This window comes from Cydia pomonella, chromosome 6 (assembly GCF_033807575.1).
Source record: "Cydia pomonella isolate Wapato2018A chromosome 6, ilCydPomo1, whole genome shotgun sequence".
NCBI lineage: Eukaryota > Metazoa > Arthropoda > Insecta > Lepidoptera > Tortricidae > Cydia > Cydia pomonella.
This window is the reverse complement of record NC_084708.1, coordinates 12,161,515-12,177,320: the sequence shown is the minus strand read 5'-3', so window position 1 is coordinate 12,177,320 and position 15,806 is coordinate 12,161,515. Positions and strand designations below refer to the sequence as shown.

At 36.3% G+C, this 15,806-nt stretch overlaps 2 protein-coding genes across 2 annotated transcripts; both read right to left on the bottom strand.

Moving 5' to 3' along the window:
- Positions 1-213: 213 nt before the first annotated feature.
- On the bottom strand, positions 214-6,077 carry LOC133518978 (GILT-like protein 1). Its single transcript, XM_061852803.1, has 4 exons — positions 5,885-6,077; positions 4,859-5,044; positions 3,308-3,481; positions 214-2,722 (listed from the first exon to the last, which is right to left on the bottom strand). Exons 1-4 carry the CDS (start codon positions 6,026-6,028, stop codon positions 2,486-2,488), a joined length of 741 nt encoding a protein of 246 aa, XP_061708787.1. The 5' UTR covers positions 6,029-6,077; the 3' UTR covers positions 214-2,485.
- Positions 6,078-9,396: 3,319 nt separating this feature from the next.
- On the bottom strand, positions 9,397-14,753 carry LOC133518977 (splicing factor 45). Its single transcript, XM_061852802.1, has 7 exons — positions 14,397-14,753; positions 13,695-13,872; positions 12,676-12,797; positions 11,585-11,803; positions 10,892-11,045; positions 10,288-10,385; positions 9,397-9,720 (listed from the first exon to the last, which is right to left on the bottom strand). The coding sequence occupies exons 1-7, from the start codon at positions 14,550-14,552 to the stop codon at positions 9,448-9,450; spliced, it is 1,200 nt and encodes a 399-aa protein (XP_061708786.1). The 5' UTR covers positions 14,553-14,753; the 3' UTR covers positions 9,397-9,447.
- Positions 14,754-15,806: the final 1,053 nt, after the last annotated feature.

Here is a 15,806-nt window from a genome sequence, read left to right as displayed (position 1 = left end):
TAAGAGTTATGACCTATCGTATAATTATTTTGCTGTCTGGGGTAAGAGTACGACGTTAAAAGTTCGCACGTAACCCCAATACTGCTACTACCTTAATACAAAATAAAAAAAGAAATTTAATGTGTCTGTATGGTGAACTACTAAAAAGTTTAATTTATCTTTTATAGCTGTTGGAATTCCTTGTATAAATAAATACGAAATAAATATATATATTTTTCATATTGCAGAATATAGTAAGAACCCCAGAAATTACATAATAAAGCGTATAGTTATAATTATTGACGTATAATTATAACCTTTATAGTTGATTTAAGTCAAGTTTTGCAATAATCAATCGCTATAAAATACCTTAAAGTCTTAATAGTTATTTAACATTCTTAAATTAGTAAGTGGATATTGATCAGACAATTTGACTAATATTCATTATACTAATAACTTTTATTTTATAGGCCATTGCATTAAAATTTTATTGATGCGAACAATTACCCTACATGCGTACTTTTACCCGTTCGACGGGGCACGAGTTCAGACATGGTGACTTATACTTGAAACACATATAAATAGATAAATTCTTGATATTGAACGTAAAGCTACTAAAATAATTGAACGACATTAAATTTCCTGTGAGTTTTATGTTTCATCCATACGACAACCTGATTTTTTATAAATTTCTTGGAGATCAGAAAATTAAGTGCGTGCGACCCGAATTACCCTACTTATAAAAGTTAAGGCATATAGTACGTAACCTACTAAGCTGACAGAACGCAAGGCAAAAAACTAGTAGAGATGGAATGAACTACATACAGGAATTAGAAGTTTTATCACTTTTCGATTCTATGTAATGGACTTATGGCTTAAAAGTGACAAACCTTCAAATTCCGTGACTGTACATTGTAATTACATGCTTCTGTTTTGACTAATAGCTTGTGCTTGGGCAACGGTCACCAATTACGTTGTTATTGCCAAGCAGTATGCGCTTATGTATTTCTTTTTTTTTAATCAGGAAGACTTAATGAACTACAATATGACTTAAACTATATATGTTTTAAGATAAGTGTCCAATCTTTTTACTTCTAATGGTAATGTACATACCTAGATATCGACAAGTTTCATTTTTGCCTATAGTAAGTTTACATACTGTATGGGACTCTAAAACAACTATTTGGTACAACTTATTAATCTAAAGTCTTCAAGTTGAATATGTATATAAACAATTAATACTTCAATAGACTTATTACGTTTTTTAGTTCAAAAACGTAAGTGTAAAAATAGGTCTAATTAATTGTGCGTGTTGTAAAAGTGACCACACCATTATACTAGTTTAATTTTCTTGATTGCATTGTAAAAGTGTGTATTTACTGTACATCTTCCTCTCGTTAAATTATTAATTAATCATTTGATTAACTTTAATAACAGACGAGTAAATAATAAAGACTTACAATATCAATTATGCTAAATTATGTTTCTGTAACACAAACAAAGGTATTGCGGTAGGTACCTACTTATAAAAATATATGGGAGAAGGAACCTTTGTAACGGAGGAACGCATAATATTATATACAGATTGAAAGTTTTTATTAATTACTCGTGTATGTTTGAATTAATGTATATAGATATTAGTAGTGAGTCTATAAAAGCACCGATGTACAGAGTGTTCATTATTTCTTGGTATTTTCTGGTCGAAATATTTCTTAGCAATTTCATAATGAAATAGGTACTTAAGTTTTGAGAAAAACTCAACTACATCAACACAAAACAAATTTAAAAGACATTTTTAGGTACATTTCAGTTATAAAAAACACAATAGTTCTCGTAAGTACACAAACTGCATGCTCAATGTAAAACGCTTTAAATGTATTTCAAGCTATTAAATAAACAATGCATAACTGATAAAATAAATGCTCAATACTTTTGAGATATAAATTGCTTCGGAATAAATACTTGTAGGTATAAATAGTCTACTTGAGCCTTAAGATTTATCATTGTCGCGCAAAACTTACCACTTAGTCAATGGCAGTAAGGTAGGATAAACTACCCGTCAGCACCTAAAGGTCGGCACCTTCAACCTTATTTTAAGGCGACAGTTGCTATACAAATAGCTGCTGATGGGATAAGTTAATTCTAACCATTGGATAGTTTACCCTAACTCAGGGATCGGCCAACCGCGGCTCGCGAGTCATATGCGGCTCTTTAAGCCACACAAAAAAATAACGCTACACTTGTGGCTCTTTGAACTACATATTATTGGTAATTTTTGAGGTGTTTGGCTCTTTTTCGAAAAAGTTTACCGACCCCTACCCCAATGGTCAAAATTCTGATGAATTTAGCAACCGGTAAAGATACTGTTTTACCTTTTGATACGTCATTAATATTGACGATCTCCTGAAAACGTCACACTGTCCATGATCAAAATACTTAGTTTTCGGCTTCACATGTATGTTTTTAACTTTAGCATCTGATGCCTCACTCTTCTTCGTCGGGTGCGTCACAAGCAAGGGGGCGGCAGCGGCATGGCAATCCGCTTGCACACCTCAAGAAGGAAATTCTTGAGAATCGCGGGCAAAGTTTTTTTTGGCATCGACCCGTTGAGAGTTATAGTTGGAATGAAGTATGGGTTAATGATCTGCGTGTCGTCTCCGTACTTCTTCAGTAGATCCGATCCGTGCTCGCTGGATGAACACGTGCTGATGGGGTCTGGGTCTACGTTCATCTCTTTTGCACACTAAAAACAATATAGTATTTAAGGTGTACAATGACAATTGATAATAGTTTGGTACATGACATTGTGGATACCTTACATAAAATTAACTATAAATATTAACTCCAACATCAGGGCCCAGACTCTTTTTAGGGTTCCATACCCAAAGGGTAAAACAGGACCCTATTACTAAGACTCCGCTGTCCGTCCGTCTGTCACCAGGCTGTATCTCATGAACCATGATAGCTAGACAGTTGAAATTTTGAAAGATGATGTATTTCTGTTGCCGCTATAACATCAAATACTAAAAAGTACGGAACCCTCGGTGGGCGAGTCCGACTCGCACTTGTCCGGTTTTTTGAAATTGCATAATCCATTTACCAGGCAAAAGTTATGTGAACTTCGTAGTCAGTTGTTTATTGTTATTACGTTAATGCGCTGGTTAGCGAATGTTTTTTTTTAAATACTATATTAGAAAGCCATGATTGGCCCTATGTTGACATGTATACCTAACTTTTTATAGTCTGTCGGGTTACTCGGGCCCACCCTGTATAATTAGGCTTCAAAAGGTAAGGCAGTAAAATATATAAAGTATTTTCAATAGCTTACCCTTGAGAGAGCTTCATCTGGGTCGCTGTTATCCAGAATCATACATTCTGTAAACTTCACTGCTGTTGTCATGTTTCCTATAGCCTCAATAGAACAAGCATGGATCTTGTTCGCGTAGCACTCAGTCTCACCGTGTTGACAGTCGAAATAATACTTTCCGTCTTTCTCTTTGGTCTAAAAAAATACTTCAATCATTATTTTTTAATGTGTCTTAGTGATATTTATTTATATATCTACTGTAAAAGAAAAGGTAATACAGTCCAAATCATAAGATCCACGTGCACATTGCGCACTTTTTAGAAAATGCATTTTTAGCATGGCTGTTAAATTTTTTAACAAACTACCAGAATCGATACAAACTTTACCGATAAACAGATTCCGCATTACGATAAAAACTTTATTGAAAACCAAGTGCTACTATGACATATACGAATATTTAAACGACAGCGAACTATTTTGATGCATGTTTTTGTAATACATATATTATCTAAATTATATAATTTAAATATATACCTTAATTTGACATTTAAAAATTAGAATTTTTACATTAATTGATAAGCATGTGTATGTAAATAGTTGAAATTTATTATTTTGATGATGACAAATACCTACATTGAATCTCATGAGCTACACCGCCACTCACGTTAAATATTTGTATGCCTCATAATATGGCCAAAAGTGGAGCACTTAATTATCTCTATGTAACACCTGTTTGTAACACTACCTGCTTTTCGACAAATAAATGCATTGAATTGAATTGAATTGAATTGAAGACTCATAAGCATATCTTATTATTATTGAATACTTTATGATTGATAACATATGTTTGAGTAACCATTTACCTACAATACAAATAATCAATTAACCATCCAAATTAAAGTATTCAATTATTAGTTTGACCCTGGGTATGTTGGTTGTTTGAGTATATTATGTTGTATGTTAATGGTTGAAATATCTATGACATTCTAACAAATATGATTATGCAAGGACAACACATGTTTATCTATAGAAATAAACATTATCAATATGACCGTGAATGTATAAATCTGTAATATTAACACAAGTGGGCAAAGTGAAATTAAGGTAAGAAAAGGACATAATAAAAACAATAAGTAAACCTTGTAAGGCCCACCATACAAAATTTTCCTATTTTTAATTTGAACCTTGTATAAAAAAATGTGGATGAATTTCCTTTGAAAAAACCTTGAAGCTATTAAACAAAAGAAATGATACATTATTTGGTTAAAAAAAGGGCAGAGTTTGATTGCAATGAATATGTACATTGTAATGAACATTGAGTCTTACAAGGATAGCAAAATTCTGGGATAAAAACCACTACTAGACAAAATTTCGAGGAAAATCCAGTTAATAGAATAGCTAATTACATATCCTAGGTATTTTCTGCAGATTGACAGCCGTTCTTCTGGTCAATATCTATTGATGTACCCATGAATGGATAGTCATAGCTGCTGGGATCCATTCCAACCTTAACAACAGTTTACAGTGATCAGGTTGTATAAACAAAAAAAAATATTAAGTCAGAATATTTACAGTTGCTTTTCCATAAGGGATTAGTGCTATATCTAGGAACTCTGAAAGTTTTTCTGTGACGGGCCAGAGGTGTTTCATGAAGAAATGCCTGGAGTCCGGACACAGTGCCTCATAGTACACCCGCACTTTCACCTTGTCCTGTTTATGTATGTTAAACTTGTCATCCTCCAGTTCCACTATTCCAGACTAAAACAAAAAAGCAATGGTGCTAGATATTAATCATTTTAATTTGGTTACAACATAGTCTGATACAATGGGGTTGGCCAGGCAAAGTTGTTACAGATGATTTCCCCTGGTAATCATATGAAAAGTGTCAAATTCTAGTTTTTATTTTGGAAACTCTAGTCAAATTGCATTGAAACAGCAGAAACTTATACGGGTGCAATCTATAAAATCGTTTGACAGTTGCCTTCCCCACTGGTGCAGAGTATGACATATTTGCCTTTTCAACCTTTATTATGACCAATATTGGATTTGTTCATCAGCTAAATAGTGAGTTTATGAAACCAGGCAAGATCTGACTTACAGAGCCAATATGTCAATACTGTTATGATAGAGGCAAATAAGCAGACGAAACAACTGATGGCAAGTCAAGCAATTGCCATCACCCATGGACACCCGAGCGTGTTGTCGACCTTTAAGGTAGTATCGGCCCGGACAAACCATGAGCCACTGTTCATTCCACAGTTTAGCGTCACAACCCTACATAAATACCCATAATTAGGTTACCTGACAGCATTTTAGAAAAAAATATTGCCTTTCCAACATTCTTTTGTAAAAATAATACATACTTAGTTGAGAAGATTCAGTTAGTAGAATCAGGAAAAAATTTAAAACACAATAAACATTTATGTAAATCAATAGGTATTCTCATTAAATTTTTGTTTATTATTTTTCAAATTGTATAAAAAAACTTCATTAGCAATACACAATTCTAAGTATTACCTAATGTAATACAGCCTATTCAAGCCAAATATAATAGAATTTACCTCTCAAATCGAGTGAGAGATTTCATGCAAAGCATACCTGAGACAGTTTCTCATCTCGCCCAGAATTCCCCGGAAACATACTAAACAGCTGCCACATTATTAATGACAACAATATTACAACAATTAATCTGTATCGATTACAAGAAAAAGCCATTTTCAAAAAATCTTTACAAGTGATCATAAGTCTATAAAATTAGAAGTATTATCAAATGGAATAAACAATGATATATGAAAATATAAGAAATAAGTTACGTGGAAGTCCTTTTTTTGTTCAATTACTTATCACTTCACATACAAAACGACTTGAAAAATAAATAAAAAAGTAATAATAGTTTTCATTTTATTCAGTCCGCGACCTAGTTTGCATTTGGCGAATCCTATTTCATTACGTTTAATGATGCTTAAATTTGACGTACAATAATAGACCTTCTTCAATATAAAATATGATAGGAACTTCAACACAGGCTTTCTACCAATGTTTAGAAATAAGACTTTATTTGCATGGATAAATGTCACATTGTTGACACGTCATTTTGACAGCTGCTCTTTTTTTTAATTTGAATAATCCCAAGCCCGGTTATTATACATCATCACACGAAACAATGAAACAATCAACAAACATGCCTCACCGATGCCAATGCGGCGTCATGGTAGACAACCTAGGCCACCACGGCCTCTCTTGCAGCCGAAGTGCTGGGAGGATACCTCGGCACGCCAGCATCAATAACGTCATCCGTAGGGCCTTTGTTAGTGCCAAGGTGCCGGCGCTCCTCGAGCCAAACGGCCTGGTCAGGGATGATGGCAAGAGGCCTGATGGAATGACGTTGGTGCCTTGGAGTATGGGACGGCCCCTTGTCTGGGATGCTACATGCGTAGATACCCTGGCACCGTCCCATATTCCAGGCACCAAAGTTGACGCTGGTGCGGCTGCATCCTCGGCCGAAAGCCTCAAGCGTCGCAAGTATGTCAACCTCGGCAGTAGTTACATATTTGCGGCGTTTGGGGTTGAAACCCTAGGGCCGTGGGGGCCTAGCGCGCGCCGCCTCTATAAGGAGTTAGCAAAACGCCTTATAGAGGCTTCGGGTGACCAGAGGGCTGGCCTGTACTTCGCCCAGCGGATAAGCATTGCTATCCAGAGGGGCAATGCAGCCAGCCTTCTGGGCACCCTGCCAAGCGGTCTCGATCTGGGACAAATTTTTTATTTATAAGTTTTTAATTGTTTTTCCACCCTCTGTGTTTATTATAAATGTACAAATGAAAAAAAAAAAAAAAAAAAAAAAAAAAACAATGATATAATAACATTTTATTATCAGTCGCTTATATCATTTGTATTGCCAAAACAAGCATTAAAAATTTTCAAAATCTTAATTATATTTGCATTGATTACTAGAAGTTAACTGTTAGAATTATAGTCTGGCAAACTAATCTCCTGAGTCGAAAGAGGCTTTCGCGAACTTCCCCATATGTGTAAAGACATATTACTTTATATATCATAGTAGGACTGCGATCAGCGATAATATACTAGTAAGTAGAGGGCGTCGCGATGCTAAACAAATCACGTAGTGATTATATGCTCTTTGAAACAAATGTGCACCTAGGTTTATGGATTATGTGATTGTTTAAATCCTTGCCGATCGCAGTCTCTCTATATGCTTTGCTAACTAATACCTCGTCGTTACCATGGCGCTACCGTCCTTCATCTGAGGGTGAAATAGTTTTATGACTACATCTATGGTCATTAGTTAAGGTCTGTCAGTAACGTCATGGGAACTCTTAACTCTGCATGGTCACTTGGTCGGTAAGTCAGTAACGTCACAGAGGTCATACTCCTCCTACAGAAACACTGGCTGGACTGGATTTCGTTCGATACCCCCCGTCAGGGGGGTATAAGCTTCCGCCTTCCGGCTGCGGCGGCTGTCGCGGGTTGCTCCCCACCGACCGGTGGGGAGGTCAGAAACACCGGCACCACGACCACAGGGGTGCCATGGGGCATAAATTTTAGAACTGAAACTCAACAAATCTTTTTTCGTCAAACCCATACGTGTGGGGTATCTATGGATAGGTAAATAACAGAACGATAAAACTAAAAAAAATATGTGATATACATTACCATGCAAACTTCCACCGAAAATTGATTTGAACGAGATCTAGTAAGTAGTTTTTTTTAATACGTCATAAACGGTACGGAACCCTTCATGGGCGAGTCCGACTCGCACTTGGCCGCTTTTGTTTTAGTATGTTGTTGACACAATGAAACACCAGGTTTATAGGTTTTCCTTTTTTTAAATTAGCATTACAATTTTTTTATTTTATTTAAAAAATGAAACCTATATACCTAGAATATATTATGCTGAAGCGATTGAGATCAAAATCAAAGTGATTTGTTAACATTTGGTTAGTGGAAAACGTATTCTCCCGAAATGGAATTTCATAGAAAAAGTACCGTTATTTCGCTAGGATCGCTGATCAACATGGCTGCCGCAGGCAATATGGTCGAACGCTCGATTGCGTCGGAAGTTTAAGAGTATTCTCCTACCCACTTATAAAAATATAATTAATGTTGCCGACTTGTCATCGCGATATCGATATCTACATTACATTGTCCGACAAGATCGGAACTCGATTCGCGACAGAGGCTGCAAATCGGAAAATTAAAGACTTAATGTAGACGCGAAGGGTTAATCTACTTGCAAATCTATGTACAATTAACGTAAGCATCATTGAGAATCTGTTGATCAATACAAAACTTGAATTTTGCGTCTATTCTACTGACAAGTTGGTTTGCCAGATTATACACATCTTTTATAAAAGCAGCAGCAACAGCAGGAGCAGCTGGAGGTCCCGGGTTCCAATCCTGATAAGGTTAGAGAAAATATCTCGTTGTTTAGTGACCACAACACAAGCCTAATTAACTTACTGTGGGGCTAGATTGATTTGTGTGAGCTTGTGCCATAGTATTTAATACTATCAGCAAAGAGAATTTGAATTGTCAAAGAAAACTTTGTAGTCACGTAAATTTACTGCCATCTTTCGGCACATGCTTAAAACTTTTAGAACACCCATTTAACTTTGATCCTTATTCTTTCACTGATATATGTTAAATTTGTTAATCCTTTTCCAGGCATAATACGATTTATCGACCACATACGCACCAATAGAATTTCAACCTTAGCCATCCGATTTAAGGTTCAAATTAAATTTCACTTTCGGAAAATATGACTTTTCTTCAAAATAATCATCAAAGCTGGATTTATTGAAATATATGTTTTTTTTTTTGGGAAAACCTTGTAGATCGTTGCGGCCTGGAAAAGGGTTATATATCAAAAAGTGGCGCCATGTTACCGGCACAATCTAAAGGTTATGGTTATGGCGCCATCGCTTGAATCGCTTTGGCCATTGATCTAATCTAATCATGTGTCGAAAGATAGCAGTGAATTTACTGTGGCTACAAAGTTTTCTTTGACAATCCACCTCTATTTCAAATTATTTTTGCTAATACAATAAAGTTACATGTAGGCGGGAGTTTGGATATCAAAATAAATTCCGTAATATTTGTATCATTTGATATAATAATATAGGTACATAAAACTACGAGTCACATTACTCAGTCAACTGTAAAGAGTTGAACTTTTCCACATCATAAAAACCAGCTTTCACTTGTCTACCGCCAAAGAACCTGCCATTCAGGTCAACAACAGCTTTGATCGCGCTTTCAATTCGTTTGAACTCCACGAATATTCGCACGGCCTCGTCGGCGGGCGCGTTCGGCAGCTCGAAGATGAGCACTTTTATGACGTCACCGTACTTGGTGTTGCATTCGTCTTTGACTTCGGGCTCCAGTTCTTCGTCCACGTCGCCTGGGCCAACCATGTTCTGGAAATATTAAGAATATTATCATTTCTTGCCATTGAACATGCACTCTTCGATACCTAAATCAATATATAAACCAATTACAATTAGATTCGTAGTAGTTTTTTCATGTATAAAACAAAACTTTTATTTTAATTTAAATACATAAGATAGAAGTTTGTGGCAAAATAAAGTGATTGAGAAAATCAAATATCGACATGTCTGCTATCGATGTTACCTTATCGTTATAGATACCTATTTTTAACATTGTATAAGAAGATAGCTACCGCGCACTACACAACATGTTCGGAATCCTCTTTGATATATTGGTACTTTTCCATTCTTTTGGCATTGTATACTAGTAAATATATTTGTAATTTATATTCTTGAAATTTCTCGGTAATTTACAGCAAGTAGAGGTTTCATATTTTAATTATTAGTCTATGACTGACTTATCGATAACAGATATATCCATGTTTTATTTTTTCAAACACTTGTTTTTGGCACAAATTCTCCTCTGTCTGTACATAAGACTATTAGTTTTTGGGTTATATTTTATATTATTCAGTCAAAATTCCAGTTAACACTTACTCTGAGCAGTACCACTTTACTGGGCGATTTCATAATCTCCGTGATTGACGGTTCCGGTCTCGACATCTGTGGTGAATTAGATGCAGTGCCTGGAGAATCTAGAATCAAAAATAAGAGGAATTGTCGGTACGCATGAAGGTTGATATTGGGCTGTAGCCACGCGCGTCATATGACGTTTTTGGCGGTCAAAAGGTTAAGGAACTATAAACTAATATGAATAACGTTTAGGTTTTCTGTCCTATGCATGCTACTGCTTGCCAATCTCGGCTGACCGTATCTCGTGAATATCCTTTCTACTTTATTCAGTAATAGGAACAATCTACTTATTTTTTAGGGTTCCGTAGCCAAATGGCAAAAAACGGAACCCTTATAGATTCGTCATTTATTTATTAGAGTGATCTTTGAGTTTCTTTCTGAGTTTTCACTTCTCAGGTCCGACCAATATGATATTGGGTTAAAGAAAGAAAAAAAATCAAAATTTAAAACTTCAAGGTCGTATTTTCCTGGCAAATATCGACCCTCACTGGGAGTTGACGTGTTAAGTCAATGGTTGTTTTCTCAAACATATAAGTAAGTCTATAATGTTCTCCTCAAAAGGCGGTACCTGATCCCGGCAAGGCGGGCACGGCGAACGCCGGCGGCGGCATGACGGCGCCGCCATCTTTTTCATGGATGATGCGGCCACCCCTCTTGGATGTCTTCTCGACTTGCAGGGCTACGGACATTCCTTGTTCCTTCTTGCCAAGCCCTTGCCCCTCCTAAAATATAAGCACTTTGGTGAAATCATTTATCTATATAAATAATACCTTTACAGTACATATGGTGCTACTTTCCCGCACCCGTGCGGGAATTAGCACTTTCCGTGCATATGTCGAAACTTTAAAGAGCCATATGTACTGTAAAACGTTGTAAAACGATACACGTGCGAATAGGTAATTCGCAACTCGTGCCGATTTAAAATTTTAATTTATCATCACTCATTGCGAATTTCCTATTTTCTGCACTTGTATCGTAAATAACTATTTTTGTACGCAATCCTAAAAAGTGCCTTGAATTGAAATAAATTTAATAAATGCTACATTACATTGAAACTTCTTCAATCAAGATTTTGATCTTGAGTTTGACTGGGCCACTAAAAACAATAAAAAGTGAAAGGTTCTAAAACGCTGCCATAAAATCCATGATTGCCGACACCTGTACTATACGAATGGTTGCGAGTTAGCTGTCTGGCCGGCGATATACCCTCACTACAATCCCAACTTTGTCCTCCATCTTCTTCATTAGCATAATAACTCACCTTAAAGCCATATTTAGCCATAATCTTAGCCGCAATGGAGCTGGCGCCGTAGCCGCCGAGCGAGAAGCCGGGCGAGGGGGAGGGGGAGGGGGAGGGGGAGGGGGCGGGCGCGGCGGCGGGCGGCGGCGACGGCGTCTCGGCCGTGAGCGACGGCGGCGGCGCTATGGCGGCGCCCGCGGCGCGCTTCGATATCTCCTCGGCTTCTTCTTCTTCAGGTTGCTGTGGACATGGGAATGTTTATTATAACAAGTTGACACCTCATTGATGATTGGATTAGTAGTTTTGTGTTGATTAGTTAGTACTCAATACTAATGTACTGATATACATGTGCAGTCGGAAAGTTTCCAAAATTGCGTAATTTCCACAATGATAAACTATGAAAACTTCTCATATTTTAATATGGGAATCGAAATTTTCCGTTTCTAGTTTTCCGATTTTTTTTTAAACTTTCCGCAACTTGCACATATGTACTCATTATTCAACGGCTTGGGTGTGGTAGGTTTATACATATTTTAAAAAATTTGGACCTTTTCATATTGTTTCTGAGGGCCTACCGCGAAAAACTAAAATTGAAATTTCGTTACCTCCCTCTCTATTGCTCTTCCATATTCGTGTGAGAGAGATTTCGGTTTTCGCGGTAGGCCCTCAGATGTATCCCAAAACTTCTATGTATGACTTTTCGACAAGTCAGTCACTACAAAAGAATGCTTTCAAAAATATTATCCCTTATAGTATTTTTCAGACTGAAAGGGTACGCTGATAGATGTCAATTCAATACAATTTTGCGACATTTGGCATTTTTAGGTTATAAATTTTATGGATATGACACCTGTCAGCGTACCCTTGCAGGTTGAACAATACTATAGTGTGCCAAGATGCCGGGGAACTGTCTGTCAATAAAATTCCAACAATTCAAAAATTAAGTATGCTATCTAAAGGCTTGTACTAATTATAATGACAGGGGCATTCAAGTTATAAATAAATAACTAAATTACAAGTTTGTACAGTTCTCAGTGAGGCCTTACAGGATAGATCATAATTATCATTTATGTTATGGAATTTTGTCAATGGTGATTTAATAATGTTATTACCATAGGTATAAGTGTTTTTTCAGGAATGATGTCATCCTCATCCCCAAATCTGCTTTTGCGTTTTCTGTCGGATCTGTCACCTCTGTCACCCCCATCCAGCTGCAACCTTTTGGCTTGTAATTCTGAAACAAATATTAGACCTTTTTTAACCCTTTGACCCCCAAAGACGTCAAATGACGCGCCTGGCTACAGCCCAATTTCAGCCTTCGTGTATTTAAGACACGGTTCACAATGACGGGCCGCGCACGATAGGTGTGGCGTTCAACAGGTTGTGTTGAAAACTATGTTGGTGCAAGGAAAGCATCCTAAAGTTACACTACACTAAGCAGTAACTACTACAGTACCCTTAGGATGCAACTCCAGTTGTGCAATCCAATCTTTTATATCCCAGTACACTATTATGAAAGAAACCAATCAACTCTTGGCAGGGAGTTCTGTCTACAGCTAAAAGACAGATAGTTTGAGAAAGGATTAAACAGGACAAATAAAATTATTTACTAAATTTAAATTCATTATAAATAAATATTAGAGATGCAGGAAAGTGAAGTAAAAATTGTTCATAAAAAGACTATCTTACAGAAATAAAATATGTTTGCATCGGGTTTAAGATAATTAGTGGTAACAAAGAGAATTGATTGTAATAGAGAGGTAAAGTTGAAGAAAAAAATGTGCCCCTTAGTTTGACAAGAAAGCAGATGGTGCTGTACTGCGGCATATGTTTTGCGGTGACTGATTTGACAAACATCAGCTATCAGAGTTTCCACAAAATGTACAGCACCATCTTGTTTACCTGTCAAATTTTAAACACTTAATTGTCTTAGATTTTATGCATCTTACTGCATAGGCCTCTGTAAACAAACTGCCTTAATGCATCAATATCACAGTGAAAACTTCTCAAAAAACTATTTAAAACATATATAACTATAGAAGTTTTCAATATGTGCGAGTCCTGCTCTCTGGTGGCAGAACATTGCAGTAATACCCCCTATTGCAGTCAATAAACAAAATGTGTAACATACCTTTGGCTACTTTCTCATAATCATTAGGCCACATGGGGTCATATTCATTAGCCACATTCCAGTCAAAATCCTGTACATTCAATGTTGCCGTTAGAGTGTTCGTTTGCAGACTTGGACTCTCAGAATTTGATTCATCTTCATCTTTTTGCTTACTTTTAAGATCAATTACAGGTGTCAGCTGAAAATAAAAAAAATTATGATACAATTAAGTTGTTCAACAGTATGAATAAACGATCAGACAGCTGTAAAAGAAACCAAATATGTTATGTTGTACATTTGTTTGTTACAAGTTAACTAAAGTAAACTACACCCATAGAGCACAGACAGGAATGCTTTTATGCTTTATGTGTTGCATCTCTAAATAAGACTACTCTTTATTGATAAGATCAATGATTATATACCATTAGAATACATAAGCATCTATAGTTCTATAGACTACAAGGTAGAGGTTATAGACCATACTAGAAATTAAGTGGGTATTTAAACATATAATATATAAATTGACTATTTGTAATAGTTCCTCCTGATGCCCTTGTGCCTATGCCTGAAGCAATTACATTGTCTGGATAATGTTATTTATATACGACCATAATAGTGTTGTCAGAGGCGCTTCTAATAGACACAATGGCTCGTAAACTTAGTAAGCATTTTTATTACAGGTTAGCGTACCGTAGTAGGTAAGAATAGCGGTCTGTCGTTTACCTGTGTAGTTCGCCGTAATGCGTCGCGCTTTGGTTGTGTTACTGCAGCCTTTTTGAGTTGTAGCTGTGACTGTAATAGCTTTATACCTGAAGACCAGCCAGCGACTTTTTCTGTGGTTCTGGCTTTGATAGTGTCAACATCGTCATATAAAGACATTTTGTTTGAAATAACACTGTTGTGCGAATTTGATTATGCTTCCATTTCTATCCTGCAATTTTTAACTAAGCAATTTCTGGATTAATTTTTCTATTCAGTTCAGTTCAGTTCTTCTGGCACCTGCCCATTGAGAGGCAAAGAGAATATAATCACTACATTCACTACGTTTGTTGAGAGGAGAGAGGATTAAACCTCGTACGCGTTCGTTTTGTCACTGTCACTGTCAAATTTAAATTGTACCAATGTCAAACAAACCACTATCGTCATCATTCAAGGTACTTTTAAAAACGCATTTGTTCACATGTACACTCAGCTGCAAAAGCACACTGACATTGTTAGTAAAAAAACACGGCAAATTTAAAAAATGTAGGCGTTAATCTCCATAGTTTACGAGTTTACGAGCCCCGTACAATACTTATAGTTGGTCAAACCAATTTGTCAGTAAATAAGAACAAAAAAAACTATACTCATCCTTTTTTTTGGGTGCTAGTACTGGTGTAAAACAAAGATAGTATGATTCTCTCTGTCTATGTTTGACATGAGATCGTCCTTTGACAAACTATATATCATAGATAGTAGGATCAACCACGGACCTAGAAAATAATCCGGACAGCGTTCATTGGCCAAAAAGTGTGATCAGAAGTTAAAGTGGGCCATTGCATCTCTTTCTAATTAGGGTGACCTATCATGGAGATATAAAGTGGAGCACACTCTAACTTTTTTGTTATAGTAAATTGAACCTTATCACTGAGGCAGAAAGTTGTTCTTACCAGACTAGAGAAAACGGTCCACTTGAGATACCAAAAGTGGGGCGCGGTGTCTCACTCGCACATGTTGCCAATGTTAGTCTGGCTACTGAAATATTACACAATAAATCTTGAGCTGGTCACACTTTGTCTAGTAGGAATTATAGTTTTGATACTAGAATTTTTTTTTGATTTTCTGTGCACACGTAAGGTACCTAAGGAAATAAGTTAATATACGTTAAAGTACACTCAAAGTCAGCTCACGTAATTTCTGCCTCTATGTAAAGTACAAAAACATATATAGACACGTTTCGTCAAGATTTTTTTATATCAATTTACTACTGACCAGTCATTCCACAGATTTCTTCTAAATATTAGTTTTCAGTAACTCATCACGTTCCAATGTTTTGATTTGATTGATATTTTCCAGAACTTCTAGTTTATCCGTTTATTTACACACTTATCCTGTTCATGAGATTCAGGTATTGATAAATTCACGTAATTAATC